Source organism: Triturus cristatus, chromosome 8 (assembly GCF_964204655.1).
Source record: "Triturus cristatus chromosome 8, aTriCri1.1, whole genome shotgun sequence".
Lineage (NCBI taxonomy): Eukaryota > Metazoa > Chordata > Amphibia > Caudata > Salamandridae > Triturus > Triturus cristatus.
Window position 1 is genome coordinate 108,602,885 of NC_140591.1, and position 27,873 is coordinate 108,630,757.

The 27,873-nt window shown below is 46.7% G+C and overlaps 1 protein-coding gene across 1 annotated transcript in view; it reads right to left on the bottom strand.

Moving 5' to 3' along the window:
• Positions 1-27,873, bottom strand: part of TMEM39A (transmembrane protein 39A) — a 224,400-nt gene that overhangs the window by 84,073 nt on the left and 112,454 nt on the right. The window contains exons 2-3 of the mRNA XM_085621131.1: positions 19,758-19,951; positions 1,544-1,766 (exon numbers count right to left, since the gene is read on the bottom strand). Coding sequence (XP_085477257.1) covers positions 1,544-1,766; positions 19,758-19,951 — 417 coding nt within the window. The remainder of the gene's footprint in view (positions 1-1,543; positions 1,767-19,757; positions 19,952-27,873) is intronic.

Genomic DNA, 27,873 nt, shown 5'->3' on the forward strand with positions numbered 1-27,873 from the left:
TGGTTTTAAAGCCAGGTTGTAGTGGCTGTAAAGAAAAAGAGCCCAGGATCTTCCCTTAAATGCAAGTTCTGTGTCTGCTGTTAAACGGGTCGCCTCCATGTACGCGTGGCAAAGCTTTGGTAAAATCTTTCACTATCGATCCAACTCAAATTTACCTTATCCTGTCAAATTTGTCTCGGGACACTGCCAGGTGTCGGAGGGGCTTTACCAATGCTCCTGGACAATAAACATTCTTGTGCAGAAATTACAGGCATCCGGTGAGTGCAATGAAATCACCCAAGACATTGTACAGACAGATGTCCATTCTGGACCACGACACCCAAGAAGAGAGGCTGATGTCAGGCGTGTCAGACCACTGATTCTTTTGAAAACGTCAGCAATATTTGACACGATCATTCTGTTAGGACTGACGGACCAGCAGGCAGACGTAAAACATCTTGCTCGGAAATGGATATCCTCTTTATCTTCCTTTCAGCAATGGCTTTTTCCACCCCCTCTGTTCAAATCTCCAGATATCTCCATTCTCTAAAGTTGAATGTGGCCTGAAGGGGGGCATGCAGTAGACGGGTAACTGCTGAGCATTGTAGATGTATGAGAGTTGAATCCACGCCAGACAGAACAAGTAACTTCATATTTTGTGATCGTTTTCCTTTTCATGGCATTGTATGCAAAAGTATCTTATGTGGATATCCTAAATATATGATGTAGATCTCACTTTCCAGGACCTATGTTAAACACACCCACTGTAGGGTGAAAGGCAGGAGGAAAGGTTCGATTCATTGTTAGTTTTCCAAGGTTCTGTATCAAGAGTGCATTTAAGCAAAGGAAGACGGTCACACTGTTTTAGATTTTTGTCAATACTATGGTAGGAATTCATCTTCTGCTGGGTCTAATTAAACAGGCTTGAAAGCCTTGGAGATTATTTTAAATAACATACATGACTATTTTGTAGCACTGGTGAGTATGGCCAGAAAATGGACCTTTCACGCAGAGAAGATGGCCTAATGCTTTTAAGGTGGAGCAGCTTCTGTAAGGTTCGAGGCCGGATATGGTGGGATCGACTTATCCAGGGTGATTTAGTCTTTTCCCATTTATTTGTGGGATCTCAGGTAGTTACTCAATAAATAATTAGATTTCTTGCTAGTGTGGGGTATTTCGGAGAGAGAGGGGCATTGACTATTGTTTGAAGGGTCACATTAATGAGAGATGTTAGTATGTTTTCTGGGAAATTGTCATATGGAACTACAGAAATTCTGTTAGTGATTGTGGTTTGTAAGTAGATGGTCTGGAGCAAAGTGGGGTTACTGCTGTTGTAGATTCTGGTCTTGAAGGGAATGTCTTGGTGGCCTGTCCAACACACATCTGTGCAGCCAAGATTGCTGATCATTATGTATTTGGCCAACACTTAAAAAAAAAAGCAGGGCAGAGTGAGGAAAAGCAAATGCTTATGATGTGTGAAAGCGTTTCACGATTCTAGCGACTGTCATTTCTCCAGTGTAGCTAATACAACTAGCGCAGGTGGGTGCAGGACGCTGCTGCTTACCAGGGAGGTACAGGAGGCAGGATGGTTGTAAGGGTACCACCACACCGTCTTATAGATGTTGATGTACTGGATGAAGAGGGCCACCAGCAGGTAGATGAAAAAGAGGAACTCGAACAGAAGGCTCCCGTCCAGCGGCAGGTCAGGGATGTGGCAGTGGCGTACCGGTCCTGGGGTGATCAGGGCAGTGATGGGAGGCGCCGAGAGGCCGATGGCACTTCCATTCCTGAGAGACAGAAGGATGGAAAGTAAGAAAAGTCTCCCAGCATGAGCCAACAAATCATGGGTTCTGCAAAGTCTTAACAGATGTCTCCATTGTTTCTAGAAATAAAGAATGCAAAATATATCACCCAATCAGTTTTATCCCACATTAAGAGGGAGAATGATGTTTTAATAACTCACCCATTGTTCACTAGAGTTATATACAACATTGCTCTACTTGCCAGCTTCCCCAGAACCCATTGGGTCATTGAAGAGAGTCCCACAGGCAGCAGCCCAGCTCATCGAATGGCTATGTTAATGTAATGGCCCTCTCCTCCGGTCTGCATCACATTCCAGATATGCTGCATCGTCTACAAAATGGTCAACTCTAACACCACACCATACCTGGCAACCAACTTCAGGAGCCCAGGGACTGTCGGCAAGGCATGAAGCAACAGCAGCCCAGGTTGATAGCCAAGAAACGCAAGAAGGAGAAATTGCCAGTAATTCTCCAGCTGCTCCCTGAGGGCTTAGAACTCTGCCCCAGTCCAGGTGTGCCAAGCTCCACACGTGCACTTAGGGAAAGTGCTAAGGAGCTTACGCTAAAGAGCTTCCTCTTCATGCCGCCTCTGCGTCTCAAAGTTGCCGCCGGACTATCCAGCTCATCGAAGGAGCGCTTCTCAGCCCCACATTCCTTGACTTACTTACTACCCCATTCTGCTCCCTCCCAGATACCACTTACTGCACTAATACCAGCTAAGCTTTTGCAGGATGGCATCATTCTGAGGCCACAAGCTCTGGGGAAGAAGGCTCCCACAAACAGCTTTAGGAACCTGGGCAACCCTATTACTGTAATTATTTAATTGTAGCAAATGGCAAGACATGGGGCAGGGGTCTGTCTGGGGAAAGAAGAATTAGTACAGAAACACAAACTTGCAGGTTTTTGAGTTTTCACAAACATTTTGCAGGAGTGCACCACGAGGGTGAGAAAGGGGAGGGTGAACCCCAATATGACAGCACCATTTTTCATGGGGCTGTAGAGAATATCTATTTTAACAGAGAAATGTGTTTTGCCCATGAAGGATTATTTTAACTTTTAACGGAGTTCTCAAAGTAATCCACCATGCCGTATCAAGCAAATTGCCAGCGATGCTGATGTATGGCCAGTGGGCAAGGAGTTTGCCTTTGAAATCTACACTTTTTGAAGATTTCCACTCATACCAACACGGTTCTACGAATCCTCAGAAATGTGTAAATGTACGCACATCATAGACCTAGTTCTATGAAGTGTAGTTGTACTCACTGTTTTTTTGATCATGCGGTAAAACACTATCTATCATACATACACATTCTTCCACTTTTCCATCAGACTGCACACATTTAAAATCTTTTCTCTGTTTTCATAAGATCTCTATACAGTGTCTCATTTCCCTCTAACTTTGGAGATGCAACTTCAAGACCTGGCAAGTACTTTGGGAAACTGCATCACCAAGGGAAGACAGAAGAGACAACCAGAAGCAGTGAGGGGGTAGGAGGTTGCACGCGGTACAGTTGCCTCTCCTCCTTCATTTAGACCTCTTAAAAAAAGTCAATTGCACCATACTCCCAGCAGGAACATGTTGGGTGAAGTTCAAAGCAAGCTTCACTCCTCTACAAAGCATAGAATGCTATGAAAGCAATGGGTGACTTCAAAGTCCTACATCTACTTTTTCAAAACACTTGTCATTAGACAGGATGACTGCTTGGTGGGTTGAGCTCCCACTGCATAGAAAAGAGTGTACCCTGCACAGGTAAGGCAGACTGACCCTTTCCTGCATCCGGAGCCGACATTATGCATGGTACTCAGTTGTAATAGTAATAAGAGGCAATTCTCTTTGTGGGGTGCACTATGTTATAATCTGTGTACGCCTCTACCAGCCAGCCAGAAAGACACTGTTCAAGTTTGTGCACCCAACCTTTCACAAGTCCCATCACCTCACACATGCGGCCTGTCCTCAGGGCGTGTGTGTACCCAGATTATACCCATGCCAAGCCTGGCTCTGCAGCAACCCGTTGTGTGATACCAAATAGTCAGGTATGTCAGCGAGCGAATGCATCTCCTGCAGAGATGTGCGTGCAACCTGCAGGTTCCAGCTTGCGTCCAGCTGGGCGCTACCAAAGGCGTGAACAAGTGGGTTTTGGTCTTTGTAAGATGCAGGAGGCGTATTTTCAGCGAGCCATTGCAGTTCCGCAACTTTTCTGTTGTCAGTGAAGCCATTAATTGCACAATAATGCACACAGTGAGGCATTTTTAATAAAGCCCTTGCTACTTGGCCAGTCTGCCAACTTGTAGGGCTGTAATCATTAGTGTCAGTATTATTCAGCTTAAGTGTTCATTACAGTAACATCCAGCCCCAAAACAGTACCCCTGTGAAATACAATAGTGTTGTTTCCCCCAACGTCCATTTCGACCTCCAAGACAAGTAAATATTTTCAGTTTTCTAAAGTTCATCCTCTGGGACCATTCTCACCAGGATGTTGCAGTGCCTGCCTGCATCATCAGAAAGCCCTGCTTGCAATTACGATGATGATGTCCCATCACTGCCCTTTCAGCAGTAGCTTCACGTTTAACCTGCAGATCACACTCTGGTTACTGTCAGGTGCTACTCAGCCTTTGATCCTTCCAAAGCTGATGCAAAGACAGCAGTTCCATTGGGCAATTCCAGCTGCTGGCTTTACAGTTCTGTGATGCCTCGAAAAGAAAGCAGCTACTCACCTGCAACAACAGCTTTGCCTCTTGTAACTCTTCTAGAGTCACATGCAGTTCAATATGTCGCAATCTAGTGTTTGGTTTCAGAAAATATCTTTATATATACTTTTGGGTGTTGCAGCGCCATCCTGACCCATCCAGATGCCAACCATAAGTTCACAATGCAATTCACATTAGGTTTTCTCTGTTCTGCGAGATGTACATAAAGATTAATGTAGCCAATCTTTAGTCGTGTTACTTTAGGGATGCACTACTCCCTTCAGCAGGGAGGCAGGAGGGTCTTGTGAGTTTAGAGGAGTTTCAAGCCATACCACTAGGGTTACAGGTAAGTAACTAGTTCCTTTGGCAGCATTCACATGCTGTGCAACAACTATACAGTTCTATTTCGCCTATTCAGTAAAGGGACTTACCTGTTGAGTAGAAGCAAACAAATGCCATAAAGGCACCACAAGATCTTTTGATGATACTGTTAAGTTAAAGATGTTTCTCCAAACTATTTCACCTCATGATATGGACACAAATATTTGTAAGTCTTAAGAAAACAAATTATTTTTTCACTTGTACTTAATATGTCTACCTTCACAAATTTCTTGAATACATGGCTTTCTTCTTTATATCTATTTTCTTTTTTCTTCTTTCTCTGATATGGTGTTGACACGTCCCTTGTCACTTTTGCATTCCTTTCCTTTCAGATCTGGTGTATTAGCCTTGATCGGTCTCTTCTTCTATTTCTCGAACTCTTCTTCCCCCCTTATGACTAAAGCTTATTTACGTACTTGAGTATCTGGACAATAATGTTCATTCAAAGTGTGCACTGATAGTCATGTAGCAGCTGCGCATATGCTCTTAATGGACACATTGCCAATGCAAACTGAATAACCTCCCTTTTCACCTGCTGAGTGTGACTTGGATTTTCCCATTATGGTTTTCCCTGCACAGTAGCACCATAAATGGAGTTTTTCCAATTGACATATTGCTAAGGAAGCTCCTTTTTGACCTTGTTGGGCGCAGTTTGTTTTCTCCCAATAAGGTTTTACCTTCCAGGGAGAAATGTAATTGGAAGGCTTCTACAATACGCCTTGCAATAGTTCCTTTTATAACAGGCTAGCCCTTCATCAGATTCGGCCCTCCAACAAAAAAACTATTGTTTTTCTTATGAATTCTATCTGCTACATGTATAATACTATCCTAACATCCAGCGTACGCAGTAATTGTTCTGCCAATGTTTTAGGGTTTTGCAAAAATACTGGTAGTTGAATGGCTTGATTAATGTGGAAATTAGACATGAATGGCATTTGAAGTGTCAACTGCGTATATTTCGCTAACCATATGCAAAGAAGTAATCATGATTAAAATGGGGTCTTAAGTGTTAGATGATTTAAGTTAACCTGGTGGGCTGGTACAAAAGATAAAAACATTGGTCTACTCAAAACAGTGTTTACATTTGAAAACAATGGCGGCTAGATATGGGGCGATACTCTTTACTCCGGATAGGAAGATTTATTAGCAAGTATCACAAATAACATTTAGTGTCATTTCTCTTTAGTATATGCTGCTATAAGCAAAGAAACATTATGTAACCCCAGGTTCGACATCTTAGACTAGCCCCCAGGCGCCCACACTGTATCAGGAGAATTTTGCAGCAATGTTTTTGCACAAGGACAGGTGGCGTTGCATGGCTCTGCGCGGACTCTATCCTGCACCAAAGTGATAGATCGGAGCCACAGATATGTACCACCCATGCAATCGGACGTCAATTTCACGGGTTTTCCCTATGCACACCCTCAGACAGAGCGAGTGGCAATTGTTCATAACAGAGTGCCCAGTACTGGCTCGGGATCTTTTAGATGTGAAAAAGAGGCCACCCCGGAAAACGAGGAGGTGGGATGGTGATGAAATTAGATGGAGTATCCACTAGAAAGAGAGTTATTGAAGGTAAGTAAATTGTTCTTCTGCTGGATACTTCGAACTGGAGATTTCCCACCTTAGAGCGGATACCAAAGCAGTACTTCCCCAAGGTGGAGGACCCTAGAATGAGCTTAGGCCACAAAATTTTATAGAACCGAGCAGGCAAAATGTCCCTCCTGCCAGGCCGGAAACCCTGTAAGAAATTCTGGATCACGGTGGTAGACCAGCTGTGGTTCTATTGGATCGGAGTGCCAAGTTTGAAACGGGGTCTCACTCCACAATTTTAACACGATTATAGCTTAGTGGTGTTGAAAGAAAGGTACTGGCTTTAAAAAAGTAGAACCCGAAAAGTGAAGCTTGAGGAGTACTATTCTACTGCCACGGAAGTCCATCAGGGGTACCCCGTGATCCCCAAAAACTCTATGTGGCGCGACAGGCTGCACTTATCCGCTTCTACAGATTTCAACTTTGTCCCCGTGCAGATGACACAAAGACTGATCTATTTTAGTGAAGATAAACCACCTATAACTGGGAACTTCCAGCATTGCCTAGAGATGACGGCGGAATAGAAGTAATCTAATTAAATGTGGATAAGACAGCGGTGCTAATACAAGGCGGACCACTTGCGATCTGGTCTTCCTCTTGGTGGCCGGATTATTTAGGCCTACCTCCATCCCCAGAGCAGGCAGCAAAGAGTTTGAATGTGTATATCGAGAAGCTCTCTATGAATATACTAATTAATGCATTCTGTTGCGTCAGCTTGTTTCATATACATCAGTCTCAAAAGGTACTGCCTCTATTACCAGTGAAACAGTGAAAAACAGTGATTCAATTAGTGATCTTACCAAGGCTAGACTACTGTAATTAACTGCATGGAGGTCTGCTCCGTAAACTTCAAATAGGTTGCAGCTTGAACAAAATGCTAGGGCCAGGTGGTTACTTAATAGGCCGGCGAGATCAGTCTGCATGGAGGCAGATGCAAGGGCTACAATGGCTAACGATACAGACATTTTTAAATCGCTCTGTAACTATCATAAACCTTTAGCAAAGGGATAGATGTGATTAAATACCGCATTAAACTGTATTAACTTGCATGAGCTTTACAATCTGCATCAAGGTTATTATTGAGATGCCTTGATTTGAGAAGGCACATGTTGGAGGCAGACCTTTCTTCAACCAATCTATAAAAATTTGGAATGATCTTCCGATTAGCATCAGATTTAAACTCGATCACTTAAGCTTTAGGAAGAAATTTTAGGCTGGGCTGTTTGATCTGCTTCTGAATTCTTTCCTTCATATTTTAATTTTTTGGGGCGTTTTATATAGCACGAATTTGACCCATAGTTATAAGAGCGCTTTACATGAGCACCAGTTGCGTTATAGACGGACACATTCATTTTGTTAGGCAAGGGATGATTAAGTGATTTCCCAGAATCACAGAATGTTGAGCGTCCCTGCTGAGACTCGAACCCGGTTCCCCTGCTTCGTGGTTGACCGCTCTAGCCATTAATCGCATCCTCTCCCCTTAACGCTAGGACACCCTTGGTGCGTATTAGTCTGAGCTTTATAAAGCCAGGAAATATTTGACTCTATGAACCTTGTGGTTAAAATTACAGACTTGTACTGTACAAAACCTTGCATCCCAGCTGTCAAGACAAACCCTCTATTACGGCTTAACTGCTCTAAATAAACTACAGTCAAATGACATCCTGTTGTTTGCATTTCTTTTAATTAGCATCAACCATTTGTTTTAAATGCCTCTTTGGAACTGGATGTTTAATACTAAAGGTAAATAAAGTGTGACACAAATTATCTTGGCACTGCAGCCAAGCTGGCTATTTTCCAGGTCTGCTCCACCATCATACTCTGAATTCAAGGCTATTTCTTCATTGAATGTCAAATTTCACACTGAAGGGAAGCAAGGGAGTGTTGGTGGTTTATTAAACTGAACTGATTGCTGAACTGTATGCATGGAAACTCTGCTATTGAACGATATTCCCTCACTTTGCCTGTGTTTCCAACAGTGAGCCAAAGACCTTGAAGGACTTTGTGTGAACCGGTTGGACAAAGTCACAGGGAATTCGATCAGTTTTAATATTTCCTAAGCTGTGGTTCACTTGAATACAGGATACAACAGACATAGTGGAAGCGTCTTGATGTCTTGCTGGATTACAGTCAGGACAATGGTTCAGAGAGAAGCGGTCGCCCACATTTTGACCTGAATCCATCTATGGACCTATTTGTAAATTGCTGCAGAAGGGCACCGAAGCATCACACTCAAACCAGGAATGACAAAAAGACGAGCTCACTGGTTGAGAGAGGAATTCTGCTATGGTCAGAAGTGCAGTATTTTAGTGACTTTAATTAGATTTCTTTTCATTACAAAAAGTAGCAGTCAAAGTAAAGCGTAGAGAGCTAGAAATAAAGCGCATCAGGGCTATAAAAGTGATATTCTGGCAAATCAAAGGTATATCAAATATATCTTATAAAATATGACAACAACCACCTGGAACAAGAGAAGATCAAAACTACAAGAAGGGGGGCCTGAAACTGGAATCAGGACAGCAAAGTTAGAATCTGCAACAAAGGACAATGGTCACAGATAAGCTGGGGCAGTCATCGTCATGTTATTATTTACATAAAGTAAAAATTGATTGCAGATATTCACCATATGGTCACATCTAGCATCCATAATACAGTCCAGAACGTGCACATTTGTAATGAGCAAGTGGAACATAATCCGGGCTCCTGTTTGCACCAAAAGAAGCGCCAAAGACAAAGGCCTTTCACAGCGCTAAATGAGATCCGGCCAAGAACGCTGGTTCCTACTACGGCTATGATCATGCAATTGGAGCAGAACATTGAAAACTGCAGCTTCAGACAGCAGAGAACCCTAAACAGACGATTGGATCCATTATAACACTAGAGAAGAGAGCTAAAATTGAAGGGGGATAAAACCCCAAGAGAACAGGAAGCGGACTCTAAACACAAGTTATTGACCTACATCAGGTGATCAATACAATAACACCTCTCAGCATGTAAATGAAGTCTGAACTCGAGACGCTTTGAGGTGCTCAGAGAATTAGAAAAAGCGTGCTCCGCATTCCTGTAGGTATTGAGGAACCAGATAGGGAGGATTTGGGGCTTCCTGACGGTGTAAAAGCTCTTGTGGCGAAAATAAGTTACAGCACTACCGTCCAGGTATAAAAAAGTAAATGTCAACAAAAGCAGGACTTTAATAATCAGATTGGAAAATTAGGAGGCCCACAAATAAATCTGTTAAGTCTGCAAGAGGACACACATGCACACAGACTCACCAGGAAGGACTCAACTAACAGGTACTTGGTATTTTACCCTCTAAATTATTCTGGAGCATTAAAAGTCAGCACCACCAAACATGGTTCCTCTTAATTCTGGTTCATGGTTCCTCTTAACAGCTTTAATGAAAGCGAAATATCATCATGTCTGAATGGATCACCTCAGTGAAAGATGAACCATGGTGTTTGAATGAAAGGACACTAGTGCCTTTAAAATCAATCAGGATTTCGCAGTTAAATGAAAACTAAATATTTGGGAGAGACAAAGGAACTTGAGAAAAAGCAGGAAGCTCTGGAAGACGTTGAAATAGAAGAAAGACTGTAAACAGCGATCCACTTCCCAGCGAAATATCATGAAGAAAGGCGAGCCAGCTTCTAAACACTGGCCACAAAGCAGCTCCCTATGGGGAACAAAATGGCAGCTTCAAAGAAGGCAACACAAAACGAGGATGGACTGAATGCTGAACATCGTCAAACATTCACCCCCAGTCACAGATCTGGATGTAATCCATCATTATTTTGCTTGCCACTTCATTCCAGTTTGGACCCAACCATATGCAAATCAGCCTCGACCCTACTCTCCGTGGGTACAGTCCACTCCGAACTGCCAGACCAGGTCCTCCTTGGAACGAAAAACAAGCATCCTGGGACCAGTTTCGGGGCATCACCCCTCATCAGCAGGCTAGCTTGAAACCAGTGGCGTAGCGAGCACGGGACCCACGTATGGGAATACCCTTCCCACATAGGGCAAAATTGCAACACTGGAGGTGAGTGTCTGAAAAGTTTCAACGCTCCGTCCATCATCTTCTTGTGCTGCTAATTTCAAAGGAAGACCAAGAACCAAAAATCTGGCTTGCCTCTTTTCATTTCTAGAGAAACTTGAGTGTGTGGAGGATTTAACTTTGAAGATAACTAGGATGAAAGGAATGAGTAGTTGTACTGTGAAGAGTCTTACTTTACTCAGATCTCAACTCCCGGTACGGAATCGTCAAGATTAGGATCAGGAAAGCCTGAGCTGTGCCAACAAGACAAGTCTACTACCAACCGGGATGTTGTGTCAGAACAAGTTGACTGAATGAACCTTTGTTGACGCCTTCAGCTCTCTGTTCATTCCCTGTGCTAAAGTATATCCACCTGGGTGCGGGATGCTGGCACACAAACATGCAGCAAATATTCACACACATACTTAATATAACTGTGGACCTCCTACCTGACCAAAGAAAGAGAATTTAGAATGGAGAATCAAACAATTGCAAAACTGTAAATTAATATTCCCTCTTCTCTACAAGTAATTGAGAAGACAGTCGTTTTATCTTGGCTATTACAACCTAAACTAATTCTTGAAGTCATGTAACAATTATTAGTAAAAGATTAGTAAACGAAAAACCAACATCATCAACACATCTTATGGATTAAAAAAAGAAATGATTGAGCGAGTGAAGCATTTATGAAAAACAAAATGCAACAACATGCCCTCTGGCACTTGGCCTGCAACATGGCAAAGGCAGCAGAGACGAATTAAAGGCTGGAACAGAGGCCTCGCAATGCTTTGGCCAGGCATTCCAAAGGGAGCATGCCTGACAGCAAGTGCTGGTCACGAGATTTCCTGAAGTGCTTGCAGATTTCAAAGTCTACAGGACACTAAAAATCTGAAGAGATGAACGGAAGGGTAAAATAAGAGAAAAGCTAAAGAGGGAACGGACCACAGTGGGGAGAGGTCATGATTCTCCATCTTAGCTAAGGTACCGCCCCTTTAAGAGGCAGCACTTGGGCTTTGTTTGGAGACGCACTGTGCTCCCTGACATTCTAAGGTTTATTTCCAACCCCATGGAAAACATTCAAGCCTTTTTTGCTTCTGTGGATAAATATGTGGTTTGTGGCAGGTAGGCCACTTGTTCCATAGTATACATTTTATAAAAGCCCTTGCTCGCAGCTTCCTATCACAGGCCAAGGATGAGTGAAGGAAGCAGTACAGCTGTGTTCAGATGGGATTGACCCCTGCAGAGTAAACAGGTGTGTACCCATGCCCTAAGTGCCCAACTGCATGTGAAACTAATGGTATGCTGACATTCACTGCAGGCCCTGAAATCAAGTTAATATACTAGTATGTGTAAGGAAGCCTAGGCCTGCCCCGGACAATGCAAAATCATGGACAGCGAGAGATGCACAATGTGTGCCCTAATAGTATGCAGCGAACTACTACCCAAGCCCTGGTGTATCAGAGTGGTGTTGGTGGTGTACCATGCTTTTGCATCTGTAAAACAGAACTCCAGTTACTGAGTCCAATGGAATTAGGGGTCCAGTGAGTATGAGGGTGTCTGACTTAAAACCCACCCAAATCAGACTGCTCAGGAGAATTGGAGATTTTTCTCTCTATCCAATAAGTGGGCTGCCATTACAAACGGCAGCCTGGGGTATCGTGGGCCAATCTAAGACATAGGTGAGCTCTAGGGAGAATGCTTGTACAATTCAGAGGTGGGCATTGCCTTTATTCAGTGAAACGGATGAACATTTGGTCTGACAACTGTAGATTTAGTGCCCATGAACCCGGAGGAAGCACATGATGGTTGCAATTGGGCAGTATCTTTGGAAAAGCCCACGATCAGCATCAAGGGCTTCACCCAATGTCTGCCGCTCATTTTCACCGATTCAGTGATCATGATGAGAATAGGTTTGCGGATGAAAAGGCAAAAATAAGCTTACAAAACACCATAAACTCACAGAAAAAATATGTTACAGAGCATCATGTTTAAGATGAACTCTAAAAACCACTGAAGCCAGCTAGTTATGGTTAAAGGACCAGTGACCCATAAAGCTCTCTCCATAACACTCAAATGACACTTCGATTTAGGGTGTTTGAGGTAAGGGTGCTTCTGATAACCCAAGATTGTCAATTTCTGGACCAACCATCAGTCTGCTTCGTCAGGCAGGCCTGCAGGTGGGACGGTCAGTTCTGAACTTGCAGTGAGTTCCATGTAGAGCCATTTGTGATTGGCTAAGACGGGGGTGACCTGATGAAGCTTTCCAATATTAAAGATGAAGGAAGCCTCGTGTGCACGAGCATCCTAGGGACTCACAGGACAGATTTTGCATAATCCTGCTAGTAGGACACGCCCATAGTCTATGTGAAAGATGACAAGGTGACCAGGTCATCACAATGAATCCTTGTAAAGGGAGAACCGCCAGTAGCTCATGCTCTTGGTTGCCTCTTTGGCTAAGTTTCTAATGTGGGAGTCAATATTCAATTTAGAGCCCAGAGTGAACCCAACTCACTTAGCCCTGCTGACACTTTTGGTGACGGTATCTTTGTACTTAAGGGCAACGACCTAATATGCCTCCATTCTCCATCAGCAAGCGGAGAGATGAGGAGGACTTCTAGTTTCCTTGATTACACTTTGAGTCTTCTTTGGGATAAACAAGATTTAATCTTAATTAAGAGTGTGTGCGGTCAAGGAATTCAGTTCAATTTATCCTTAGGTGTAGCTGCCTCTGGAAGGAAATAGATGCACAATTTCTGGAGGACTCTGCCTAGTGCTTCCCAGGTAAGAGATGATGGGGGGGAAAAATGGAACCCTTGGGACTCCGTAGAGAGTCAATATAGGCAGAGTGAGGCATTGACCCTAACTTAGTCCAACATTCAGCTGGGAGTTTGTGCGATAGCCGGTTTCAAACGCTGCAGATCGATCAAGAGGCTTGGATCTCCCAATCAAAGATCCCTAGGGATTTACCTTGAGAGTGAGGTTTATGTGCTATAATGAGGCAGCAAACCAGAAAGGTGATCACCTACAATGTCACTTGCTGTAACACAGTCCTTTAGTGGACACACAACTTGCAGACGTTTCATCAGGAAGGGACGGCCAGCAACAGGACGGAAATGAATGATGTTTTTGGAATCAGCAGTGGGTTTCTTTGAAGGGGGATTCGCATGACCACGTTGCAGAGTTTGGGACTCGGGGCTGAATTTGTTCCAGATAGTAGGGGATTTTCTCACCATGCTGATGTGGGAACAAAAGACAAGCAAACAGTCTCTGCTACTTTGGTAATGAACTTTTCACGGAAGAAAGGCACGCATTCTTTGTATTGTGTTGCTGAGAGTATGTGGTTATCAGATTTAGTAGTTTGATTTCTTATAATTTAAAAAAGTCTCTTTTTGCAGTTTGTGGCAATTTCAGTTTGGAATTTGAGAAAGCTGCTGTGATCTTGAGAACCTGTTCTCATAGCCCTCTCTGTTTGAAATCAGAGAACGGAGTGGTACAGATGCAAGGGGCTGCGCCAACTATGTTCCAGGAGTCGCTGGGATTTACTCAGAGATGGATACCAACAACATCAGGTTATTTTGCATCACAACATAAAGGGGTTTCTCAAGGGACAATTAATCCAGGGTGATTTCTCTGTGCTATTTGGTGTCTCTAGCACAAATCTTCTGGGTTATTCCTGTTGTAGAGCGAAAGGCTTAGGGGAAAGAGAGACCTCTGGATGGGTAACCAACCAGCCAACCGTAGAGGGGGTTAAAAGCTTACCGCTTGTCTAGTTTGGAGGTAAGGTCTAGGATGGGGCCATGACTGTGCATAAGTTAGTAACTTAGTTGTGAGAGGCCACTTCTCTGTCTAATGATGCTCTGTTTGGGACGTCACCCTCCAAAATAACCATCGGAGGTTGAAGACCCCTAAAGAGATACAATCAAATGAGGTTAGTCTTGTGGCAACACGTTTAATACATTTAACCACAGAGATGAAGTTGTTCTCTGGATGGTGTTTGATGGCACTGGACTTTAAATGTTTGGATGGAGTGAACTGTTTTTCAGGAAGCGGTTAATGGAATAATGAAGGATTCGACAAGTGAAGCTGCGCCACCACTGCACTTTTACCAGTCAAGTGTACACTGGAATAACCTTGTGGGAGGACTGGGTCCATAAGTTGTTGGGTGGGTCGAGTGATCCATGTCTCAGTCAGGATCACACCATGGGATTGGTCTCAGGTTTTCGACCGTAAGGGTGCTAGATACAATACCAGTAACGTATTGCTTTGAAGGGCACTGTGCAATATTTTATAGTTGTTTGTTCGAAGGAAGGTTCTGCTCCAGTAGAACGAGTTAGGGGCTTATATTCACACACTATCGCAGGCGACTGATTTACTTTGTATAATTTATGTGGTGTGGTGCGTGTAATCTGCTCCTCACAAGAGTATGGCGAGTGCATACAAGGGGTTTTTCTAAGACAGTCCAGTTCAAATCAAATGAGTCCACATTTTTTAACTGACTATTTCATGTGTGGTGATGGGTCATGTTCAATCTATGAACCTCTTCGAGGTGACTGTTGACAGGAGCTTGTAATCTCAGCTGAAAGCAATGAGGGCTTGACGTGATCTCTCAAGTGTTCATTTGTGATGTCCATGTGTCGTTAAGTCAGACAGGGCACAAAGTGTTTTTGGTCAAGAGTGGACAAATGGAGGATAAAGGGAACGGCTGGATTGAGTAAGCATTACTGGTTTTCTAACTTCGAGGGAGCTCATGTGGGCCGATCTTTAAACTTCCAACTTGAATAGTCAAAGATGAAGATCAACGCTTTTCCGGGTGCTGGAAGGTTGGAGGATGCCGACCTTTCTTCTCAGCATCGGGAGGGAGAGTTTGTGGTTTTGTAGCCGCTCAGCTGGTTTCCAACTTGCTTAATTTCTTTATGGTGTGAATTTTGTTGCATGCTGGTGTATGGGATATTGCGGTAGTAGCTTCACTTGGTTGGTCCTGGATGAGCAGTAATCTGTACTTTTTATCATGGGGTCAACAGTTGTGTCAAGAGTTTGAGGGGCAGGCTTGCTGGCAAGGTACTGGTTCCGGCATAGGGAGGTCCTTTGAGGAGCTTTGTGAGATGCCAAGAGATAATCCAATACGACAGTCCCTGAACCAAGAACTACCGCTTGATGGAGGGATCCAAGACAAGGTTTTGTATCCTTAAGGGCATTCCCTGACACTGGCATCTGTCCAAATTACAGCTTCAGAAGAAAAAGCGAGCAGCTTAGTCCTCATTTTTCTATTGATTATTTTGCAGTACCACAACAGTAAAGAGACAAATCAATCATTCAAAATGGTACAGCACCAAATTTGCTCCAAATACTAAAACAAACCACAGTTCAGGTACAGCTAGCCATACAAGGCTAATCTCCTGCATTCCCCGGATGAACAATGGGAACTTCGCACAATTCGATGTCTGTGTGTGACAGTGTACGATTTGGAAAATACTTGGTGGATGGGAATCTGGGAGCTGCACTGATAATAATGAGACAGTCTTTGCCGCTCTGAAGTGTTATCACTGAAGGGTATAATAGCGGTCTCTTAAATGATAGTTTTGCCATGTTTTCTGTACTTTTTTCCAGCCAACCCTGCGGTGCTAAAGAAGAGGGTTTTTTTAAGGTAACTGCAGATGTTACTCACTACATAGATGTGGGGCTCAGGCAGGGGCAGCATTGCAATAATGAAGTTGTATGTTTCTTTAACGGATGGGCAATTAGGGGCATGCAACTATGGGATGAACTATGCCGCTGCACAACTACAATGGCCGATCATGTGGCTAGCCGCCAGACTTAGTCCAAAATTGGAGGACGCATCGAAGAACCTACAGGCACAGAATGTGTCGGAATTGTTAATGGGCGAGACAAATGTTATCAATAAAGAGGGGAACATGCGTAATGGGGACAGCCAAGTGGTGCTGGAAAGTGAATGCGCAGATGCAACACAGACCCTTTAGACCTCCAAACTCCGCCTGTGGTCACTACCAACTGTACCAGATCGGGCATCTTCTATAACATAAGCCCATTGACCGATGCAGCGATTACAATTTGGGGTGATCTTTTCGATAATGTTTCGTTTGATAATTTGCTGCAAGTGTACGAGCTGGACCCTGGACATTTTCTCTTGCATACAGCCTTAACACACCAATTGTTTCTTCATTGGAGCACAATATATGAAGCACCAAGGGTCTCCCCCTTGATACAGGTTCTACCAACACATGGACATGATAGGAAAGCAGTGACTATTTTGTACAATGCAGTGCAGAGTCATAGCAGGGCGAGATTGCCTCTGCACAGGGAGTGGCAGGAGATGTGTCTAGGAGTGCATTTTTTGGACGATAATTGGACAAGGTGCTTCAAGGGCGCAAAAGAAGTCTAAATAAATGCTAGTTCAATTGTCTTCATTACACTTACCTGACTCCTTAAAGAATTAATCGGATCTATCCTGGGGCCACAAATATTTGCCCTAGATGCCCAAAAGATTAAACTGATTTTTATCATATGAGACGGCATTCAGTGGCAGCTGCTGCCAATCCGACTAGGGGGGCAGCTTGGGGAACATATCTAAAAAAGTACTGCCAGTCGCCACAATCTTCTGCTCTTGTGCCATGCCTCGCTGCTCCCGGCACTGCAACCCCCAGGAGCACAGCAGGGACTGGGAGCCTCTGCCCCATGAGCACTGCTGATATCTCAGAGGAACAGCCTGAAAATATCAAAGCACGCATGTCGATCGGGCCACCCTAAGACGGCCGGCCAAACAGAAATGCGTTTGAGTGCCTACCACTCCTGCTCCCCCTGCTGCTGACACAGAGACATTGCCCGTCCCCACCCTAGACTTCGGCCTGGAAGTGAAAAATAAAAAGACAATAAAATAGTTTGTCGTCATTTTTTTTTCTTCGGTCTGTGGCATTTTACCAGTGGGGCGACGCCCCTCTACCACAGCGGAGGAGCCGCCCCCGACGGCATTGTCCAGAGATATACAAATGTGAAGAAGTGCTGGAATGTGTCTCTAGTCTGACTGGCAGATGGATACCTAGAGAAGACTCAAGATGCATTCTGGTGCTGATGGTCGGTACAAAGAACACAAGACACCTCTAAATGTATTTATCTGGATTAGTCCTGGCCAAAAGGGGCACAGTCATGTCTTGGAATATCTACTGCAGCATCAATTAGGGCATGGGTCTCAGATCTAAAGAAATAGGTGTATGCAGAAATCGATATGTTGTTTCGAGCACTGTGTGGGGATGACAAAGATATAGAAGAAATAGGGAGATTATCTGGAAATATTGGAGGAAAAGTAAAAAAAACAGACAACCTTGAAGATCTATATCCTTTATTTGCATTGCTGCAATGCTTCAGATTAATGTATGGTCACTTTTCACAGTCCTTTCAAGTTCAGCTAATCGATTTGTGGGAGTTAATGCAGATATACATATATAATTAAAATGCAGTGGAGGTGGTCTGTCGCTTGGTCCCAGCATGATCTGTTATCTACGTGCAATGGGGGCACTGAGGATTGTTTGTAATTCTTTGTCTTCTTTCTGTCATTTTATATTATTCAGCAGTTATAATCTACAGAAAAACGGACAAAAATTATAATTTGTTACCTTGGTCATGAAGAGTGAAAATGCACCGAACTCGTGTGAACACAAGCCCTGTTTAGGGACTATAACATGTTAACCACACCTTACAATACACACAGACACGCTGCTTGGTATGTATACGAACATGTATACGTCTTATTAGCTAGGAAAACAAAAGACAAAGAAATACTAAGAAAAAAAAGTAGCCATAGGAAAGTAACAGCATTCTCAGAAACTGAGTGTGCTATTTTCTAGGGGTTGCCCCCACAAATGGGGATGAGTCATCAACACAATACAAATACGTCTGAGTTTAATGTCCTAGAAAGATGGGGAAATGGAACAAGGCAAGAAAGTGACTTACATAATTATAACTCACTTATAATTGGCACAATTGGAATGTCATGAAGTCTTATCAACTTGATTGATGCCACTCCCTGCGGTTAGATTGTCCTTAAATTATTGGTCTAATCTGAAACTTCTGGACAGACCCAACACACATCAACAAAACACGGTCATAGTAAATATTGCTCACAGCACTAAGGTCAATGAAGACCACTTTGGAGTTATAAAATTGAAAATCCAGCCTCCAAAAGTAACAAAAGATTAGGAAGGAAGCGTGCAGAGTGCAACACGATGAAAAGAGCATCAAGATGTCCAGAGTGGTGGAAAAGAGGGCCGTGTGCAGAGATTCACCATTACAGATACCATTTAGGATGACAAGAATAAATGAACTCGAAAACTGAGTGCTGCATTACTTAGATTTAGTGGGGTCAATAAAGGACACAAGAATGGGCGCTTGCATTACAGAACATTTCAACTCTTATTAGCTGACGAGCCCGCGCCTAATGCAGCAAGAGGGCAGTGGTGTTTTCGACAGTAACCTCAACTACTTCATAAATTACGTATCCAGCATGGACTTCAAGGCACCACAGATACACAAGACTAACACATAAGGGCAGTGTTATGATTGGGGAACCACTAAAATGAGGTTTTAAAGTTCTAACATGTCACAAATTTCCAAAAAGACTAATGAAATTTTCTTGAAGTAAAAATGGACAGTGGAGCCCCTCATTGCCAGTACATTCCCTAGTCCCATAGTCAGACTGTCTACAGAGGGCAACGGTTCATTCATGTTCCTAACCACCAATGATGGAGAAGGCAAACATTCATTCATGTTCCTTACCACCAATGATGGAGAGGGCAACCGTTCATTCATGTTCCTAACCACCAATGATGGAGAAGGCAAACATTCATTCATGTTCCTTACCACCAATGATGGAGAGGGCAACCGTTCATTCATGTTCCTAACCACCAATGATTAAGAGCAACAATTCATTCATGTTACTAACCACCAACGATGGAGAGGACAACCGTTCATTCATGTTCCTAACCACCAATGATGGAGAAGGCAAACATTTATTCATGTTACTAACCACCAACGATGGAGAGGACAACCGTTCATTCATGTTACTTACCACCAACGATGGGGGGAAAGGAGGCATGTCAAAAGGCTTAATTTTCCATTCTGACAACACCACTATTTCGGTGGTGCCGACTTTATATACCCCCGCTTCAACAGTCACCCTACAGGAATCCAGTGATTGAATCAATTCCTAGTAGAGAGTAAGGAGTAAAGTAGAGAGTAAGCAGGAAGAATAAAGCAAAGTAAGATCTCACCTGTTTCTCAGCCCGGTGCCATTGCCACAGGTCCCGCCAACCAAAGTCTGGAGAGATGGCAACGCTGAACGGCTTAGCTGCTGCCGACTAGGACCCCTTCTTCCACCGGGCATGACCAGGAACCAATCCACTTCCAGCGCCACCAGCAGGCTCCTCCCCAGGACCCAGAAAGCAACCTCTAGACCTGCCACGCTCTAAGCAAAGAAAAACATTTAAAGTTAATTTTGTAATACATTAATTTAATAGCATCAAGAAACGTTATTTTGCAATACAATGAAGGTAAAAGCATCACAAATTTATAACGAGAGAATAAAGGTCAGCTGGCAACAATAAATCATAGTTGCTAAGTAAAGTTTTGCCAATCTTGTAAATTTTCCTACAAAAAAATAGTAGGTCACCCATCATTGCCACTCAAGGCAAGCCTATTTAAAGTTTATCCCAAGAAGTTCGAAATGTAATTACACAAACGCAGTCCACATTAAACATGCAGATAAATCACACTAAACATGTAAAGCATATCGACTCTGCAGCAAGAGATTGGTAAAGACAAAATTAATCTTGAACACCAGTGAGAAGAACCACAGGCTTCCCATTAGGAACAAAGGCACCTTGAAGACTCATCAAGATGCACAAAGCACTCTATAAAACTACCTCCTTCCTACCACTGAGGCAAATTACAAACATGTACGCCTAACCTACACTCCTTAATTAAAGCCAACCACCAACTAGTCACTCTAGCTGCCAACCAATCAAGCAATGGCAAATACCATCCACCTAGGGGCCAAACCACCCCCATATCCAAGACTGTAGGCCACCTTCTTTTCTTAAAGTCCCTAGGAATTCCTCTCTCAACCAAAAAGGTAGACTCGAAGAAACACATGACCACAATTAGAGGTTTAATGCCATGAAAAGAAATAAAACGCATAGACATGAACATTACAAAAATGCAAATAACCAATTATTTATCCAACATATCTTCTTACTAGCCATTGAACTGCAATTTGCAAGTCTGATTTTATTTTAAATCCAAGAGCTTAGCACAATTGTATCGCCCCTTGATCTTCAACCATATGGAATTCAGGTAAGAAGCTCATGAGAGCCCCGGCTGTGAGCGCTTTGTCCCGTTCTCAACCTCGCATCCGATTTTGAGAAAATTCACAAAGATTTAACAGACTAGTGAATTTATAATTTTAATCAAATTTATTTCATGGTAATTTAAACGCAAATGTTGTTCGTTATGGAGTAAACGCTGCTGCTTGCCTTAGACGATACGCTGGAATCCGCACTCAAAATAAGCGTTTCCAGATATGGTAGTAATGCTGGATTCATTCTTACGTGCTTAAGTGCCCGGGTAATTGAAGCCAGATTTCTATGTAGTCACATAACACAGAGCTATTCTGTGCTCAAATTTCCAGTTCTAAAAATGCTAAATGACTTCTATCCAATGTGCCAACTATTACACTATTTCCAATGAAAAATATGGCTAATGAGGATTGTTGGTACGGGAATGCCCATTGCACGGTGTACTGGCGTGCACCCCACCCCCTTGTGAATCAACTGCTTGTGAAACTGGTACCTGACTTTTTGCTGACCCAGCTCAAACACTGATCCTTTTATTTACCATTTTTCCAGAGCTCCATTGCACCTTATGATGTTAGAGCACCTTAGACAAAAACACATAATACATACAATTCTGACAGAAATACATTTGGAGAAAACAGCAGAAGCAACAGCAGTGGAGTTTGGGAAGGGGAAGGGGGCAGCAGGCGGAGCAAGAACACTGGAGGCTGGAGACAGAAGGGGGAGGGGAGCGGATGGACAGGGACAAAAATGAACCAACATGGGATTCACAGTGGTTTGTGAATGAACCAACAGCAGATTGACCAGATGAAAGTACAACCAGACATTTGAACAGCAGAACCTAGGTACTGGAGATTACATTAGACTCTGATACCCCTAGGAAAAATTTGAATAGGTGAGAATTTAGAGCTTTTTAAAGGACAAGATGAAGATACTAATCACATCTGCAGACAGTGAATCACAGGAGGGCGCAGTTTTGTCAGAGGAGGATTGTTTTATTATTATTATTTCATACTTATAAAGCGCCTGGTTAAACTCAGCCAGTGTGTCCCCGCGCTACGGTGAGAGCCGCTAAGGTATGCTACCGAACCATTAACCTGAAGGAAATAGAGGAGTCTTCAGATTTTTCCTAAAAACGCCCTCTGAGGGCTCCAAACGGAGACTCAATGGAAGTTTATTCCAGAGTTGAGCCGCCAAAAGGCGAAAGGAGCGGCCACCCATCCTGGCTCTCTTTACAACCGGAACACATACCAGCCCTCTCCCCTCAAACCTCAGGCGTCGAGTTGGAACATAAGGGGTGAGGAATTCCAGTAAATAGACTGGCGCAGTCCCATGAATAATGCGGTGGCAGACACAGCGCCTTGAACCAGACTCGTTCCCGAATCGGTAACCAATGGAGGTTTTAGAGCTTGGGAGGTATGGAATTTGGATGTGTCCAACAGGAGGGAATTTCTTATCCTGCTAGGTCTCATGCCTCTGGAAACGTTCGAAAGATCCGCTAAGTGTGCACGAAGGGACAGGTCATTCCCTGGTAATGCCAAGGTTCAAAACCGGTTCTGTGACTTAGGAGAGCACCAGGAGTACCCGCTCTTACCGATGGAAGACTATTGTCCATGTCCTGGGTTACGGACAAGAAGTGATGGGCGGGGAGGAGCCTAGCGCGCAACCAAGATGGCCGCGTAGGTGCGAGGCTCCCGAGGACCTCCGCGACCTCCTGAATTAATCCTGGCGATATCCTGTCCTTGTTGAGGGGACTGTGTCGGGGAACCCGAGCTGAGGCGCCACCCGTTTTTTGGGCTCGAATCGGACCCCGAACACCGGTGGGAGCATCGATCGAAGGTTGCGGCCTTCTCCTCGCCGGCCCCCCGGATTGGAGTAGTGGGGCGATCCGGGGACAAAGTGAATAACAGCGGCGAGCGGGGCTGGGCGACTCGCGTACCCCGCACTTTCACTTTCGCTTTTGCGCCCTCCTTGCTTCAAGCGGGGTCGGGCTGCGGAGCGGGGTGCGGTGGTGTGGCCTTGTCCAGGTGCCCGGCTGACCCGCCGGCGGTGGGTTGACCCGCGGCCCGGTGGTCGCCCCCGCCCCCCCCCCCTGACACCCGTGATTTGGTGTGGCGGCCCGTCTGGAGATCTTGGCACGACGGTGGAAGAGCCAGCATGTCCACCAAACAAGATGGCGACCGGGCGAAGATGAAGACAACTCGCCGTGGTACGGCGCACCAGGCCAATAGTATGGATCGCTACACGCTCCAGAAGGGTTCTCCGGAGACATCGCGGACATCCCCGGTGGGCCTGACGGAGGCACCAGCCCATCCGGCGGATCTGACCCTCCGGGACGTCATGGGCGCCATCGCGGAGATGAAGGCCTCAGTGGACCAGCGTTTCGATACCTTGGCGCAAAAAATTGACTCGGTCCTGGTGGATGTGGGCCTTGTGAGGGCAGACTTGTCAAAAACAAACGACCGAGTCGACTCCCTGGCCCACACCACAACGAGCCTCACGACGGACGTGGTGGCCCTCCGGAGGGAGGTGCGCCGGCTTGGCCAGGTGAGCGCCCTGATGGGCCGGCGACTAGAGGATTCCGAGGGTCGGGCCCGGAGGAATAATGTCCGTATTATTGGTGTGCCGGAGGGCCGAGAGGCGGAGGCGGCGGATCTCTTCGTGGAAGAATTGATCCTGACCCATCTCCAGCCCCGGGGGCTGAGTAAGCTTTTTGCGGTGGAGCGTGCCCACCGGGTCCCTGGGGGCCGCCCTAAGACCGGTGCCCCGCCGCAGCCTCTTATTGCCCGGATCTTTAATTTTCGGGACAGAGATGCCATCCTCCAGACCTCCAGGCAACAGGGACCGGTCAGGCTGGACAACATGGATGTACACTTCTACCCAGACTTTACTCCGGCGGTCCAGAAGCAGCGACAGAGCTTTCTTGGTATTAAACGTCGCCTAAGGGACCTAAACCTCAAGTACTCAATGCTCTTTCCGGCTAAGCTGAGGGTGGAGGTGGATGGCCGTACGCACTTCTTCGACCGGCCCGAGGCGGCTGGGGACTGGTTAGACACTTTGCCTGGAGATCGGGGCGGGGGGGGGGCGCGGCTGGCGAGGAGGGCCCGCCGGATCAGAATTGAGGGGTGACTGTATAGGCCTTGCTCTGGATGTTGTTCCTTTACCATATATTGCTTTCGTATGTTCCCCTCCCATGGAGGTCGGGTGGGGTCTGCTGGGGGCTTCCCTCCTCCTCTGGGGGACTAGTTAGTATTTAGCTATGGGGCGACAGGCACACTGCACTTTGGGGGGGCTGTCTGGGCTCATGCAGGGGTGCAGGGAGGGGGGAGTTCTGTTGGGACCGGGGGGTGGGGGGGGTGTGTTGTTTGTTAGCACCGCAAGGCAAACCCGCAACTGTTTTGTCGTTTTTAAGATGCTCGGTGGGGGACGACCGATTGTTTCGACGTATGATGGGGGGTAGGGATTTGACTGTGTTGTCATGGAATGTTTAAGGCCTGGGGGATAGGATTAAGCGTGGTGTGGTCCTGCAGTACTTAAAACGTATTTCACCAGATGTTGTCTTCCTGCAGGAGACGCACCTTATAGGTAACACCTTTCATGCAATGAATCGGCGGGGATATCGTTTGGCGGCCCACTCCGGCTTCACCTCGGGCTCGCGGGGGGTGGGTATTATGGTCAAGAACTCGCTCCCGTTGGAGATTGACGAGGTGCGCCATGATGAGAGGGGACGCTACACTGTTCTGGTGGGACGAATGGAGGGTAGAGTGTTTATCTTTATATCAGTGTACGTCCCGCCTGGGTTACAAGCCACTACATTTGCGGACCTGGGGCGCCTCCTTTTGGACCTTCCGAGTGGCCTGTTGGTGGTTGGAGGGGATTTTAATGCGGTTGCCTCCGGGTCTATGGATCGCCATCCCCCTAGGGACCTCCCCCGGGCACAGGCATGGCTGCCCGGTTTTTTAGACACGCTGGGCCTGGTGGACTGCTGGCGCTTAAAGCATCCTGGATTGCAACAGTACACCTTCCACTCGGGGGCCCATGGTAGCCTCTCGCGGCTTGATTACATCCTTGTCCCGGCGGCCCATGCAGGGAGGGTGGGGGAGGTGCGCCATTTGGCACGGGGTATCTCAGACCACTCCCCATTGTTGTTGCATTTCGATGTCTTCCCGAGGGGGGATGGCAGGGTGGCCCCGATTAATGCATGGTATTTGCGCGACCCCACCATTCGTGCCGACTTGATCAAATCCTTACAGCGCTATTTCGATGAGAATGTGGGGTCGGTCCCGTCTGCCATCTCTCTGTGGGAGGCTTTCAAGGTGGTTCTTAGAGGGGAGGCCCTCTCCTTTATTTCCAATGCCCGGCGGCGCGAGCGGGAGGAGGTGACCCGGGTTGAGGCCGAAATTGCAGAACTGGAGGGTGACCTGGGGAGCGGGGTAACAGACGCCAAGTTGCATGTGTTGCATTTAAAGCAGGCGGCCTATCGGGCCCTCGTCACGGAGGCGGCCAGGGGCCTCAGTAGAGAGCAGCAGGGGCGATTGTATGATGTGGGTGACAAGGCTGGCAAGTTGATTGCGTGGTTGGATAAGAGGGAGAGAGCGAGCCGCGTGGTGCCTTTGATTGAGAGTGTGGATGGAGTGTGTGTCACCGAGCCGGAAGCCATTGTCTCCTGCTTCGCGGACCATTTCCGCGAAGTCTACTCCCCGGTTTCTCCCTGCTCGGAGGAAGATTCCCATGCCTTGCTTCGGGACATCGCACTGCCCTCCCTTACGGGGGAGGACAGGGATTCGCTGGACGCCCCGCCCACCTCGGACGAAATTGCCTCGGCTATTCGCTCGGTTGCATCCGGCAAGGCCATGGGCCCCAATGGTATTCCCATTGAGCTATACAAGCTACGCCCGGATGTGTTGGCGCCCCACCTGCGCGCGATATTCCTTGCGGCCCACTCGCAGGGCTCCCTCCCGCCGGACCAGCGTCTGGCTACAATTGTGGTGATCCATAAGGAGGGGAAGCCCCGTGAACGGGTCACATCCTATAGGCCGATTTCGCTTTTGAACGCGGAGCCCAAAATCCTCGCCAAGGTGTTGGCTAACCGGTTGGTTGGCGTGGTGGGCGATTTGGTCCACCAAGACCAATCGGGCTTTATACCACACCGCAACACCGCGCTTAATCTGCGGCGCTTACACGGGGTGCTCGCGCGTGTCCCATTTGTGCGGGAGCCAGCCATCTTGGCGTCCTTGGACGCCACCATGGCGTTTGATACGCTCGAATGGCCATATATCTGGGCGATGCTGGCGAAGTTTGGGTTCGGCCCGGGTTTCGTCAGCTGGGTCAAATTGCTATATTCGGGCCCGTTGGCGCAGGTGGTGGTGAATGGGCGAGTATCGGCCCCATTCGCGCTGGGGCGGGGCACGCGACAGGGTTGTCCCCTGTCGCCTCTCCTGTTCGCCCTGGCCATGGAGCCCCTGGCGGAGTGGCTGCGGTGGCACCCTTCTATCCGTGGTCTCCGCTGGACCCCCGAGCATGAGGACCGCGTGTCCCTCTATGCTGACGATATCCTTTTGTATCTCGCCTCCCCGCGCAAATCACTGATCGTCCTGGTTGATGTTTTGCGCTCCTTCGGTCGCAACTCAGGCCTGGTCATCAACTGGGCGAAATCCTGTGTCTATGTGCTTTCCGGGGAGGCTCCGGCCCTACCACGGGACTGTCCGATCCAGATTGCCTCCCAAGGTTTTCGGTACCTGGGTATCTATATCACACTTGACCCGGAGGCCCGCTATGAGCGGAATTTGCTACCCCCCCTCCAGCGCTTGAAGGAGGACGTGGTGCGCTGGCGGCGTCTGCCGCTCTCGCCGCTCGGCCGAGCGGCCTTGTTTAAAATGATGTCCCTGCCGCGCTTCCTCTACGCCCTCCAGAATACTATGGACTTGGTCCCGGCACGCTATTTCCGTGAGGTGGAGGGCCTCCAGCGGCGCCTGTTCTGGGACGGGAGGCCGCGCATTGCTCTGGCTAAATTGACGCTCCCGTGGTACGATGGGGGGGTCGCCCTCCCGGACATTAAACGGTATTACTGGGCCTCCCAACTAGCTGCAATTAATCATGGCCTTTATGGGCCCGCCTTGAACCCGGCATTTGAGATGGATAAGATGCTCCTACCCGGTGGCGATTACAATCGCGCGCTCTACTCTGGCGCGCCCGACTCCCGTTTGACGGGACCGACGCGTGTCATGGTGCGTGTCTGGCACGCGGCTAATGCAGCTATGGGGTGGAAGGACCGTTTGACCCGGGCGTCACCGCTGTATGCGTCTGAGAGGCTGGGCTCCCTGTGGACGTCGAAGGGCTTCGAGAAGTGGGACACGATCGGAATCAGCACGGTGGGAGATCTCTGGACGAGGGGGGGATTCAAAACTTTTGAGACGCTGCAGGCGGAGTTTCAGCTGCAGGGCAGTGAGTACTTTCGGTACCTACAGGTCCGCCATGCGCTGGGCTCCGTCTTCCCGGATGTTGCATCCGTTCCGGAGTCTTCCCCCCTGGAGGACAGAGTGCTAGATGGCCATGTCCCGGACAGCACGATCTCCCTCATATACAAAAAATTGATTAACGATAGATCGTGCCTGCTGACTAGTCTCCGCGCGGCTTGGGTTGCCGACGGGCTGGAGCTGGACGACGAGGATTGGATTTCCGCGGTGGCCTCTCCGAAAGAGGTGGCCATCCCGGCTCGCCTTCGTTTCGTCCAGCTCAAGATCCTTCACCGGGTCTACGTGACGGGGCCAAGGCTTCTACGTATGGGTTTTGCCGGTGATGGAATGTGTAAGCGTGGCTGTGGTGCGTTGGCGACTTTCATGCATATATTGTGGGAGTGCCCGAAGGTGGAGCGATTCTGGCGTGGTGTGCATGAGGTTCTACGAGTGGTTACGCGTGTCGCGCTGCTGCCTGAAGCGAGGAGATGCTTGCTGAATGTCTGGGAACCTAATGACTATTCGGTCCCCCAGACGCGGTGGGTGACTCTGGGATACATGATAGCTAAGCGTGATATTGC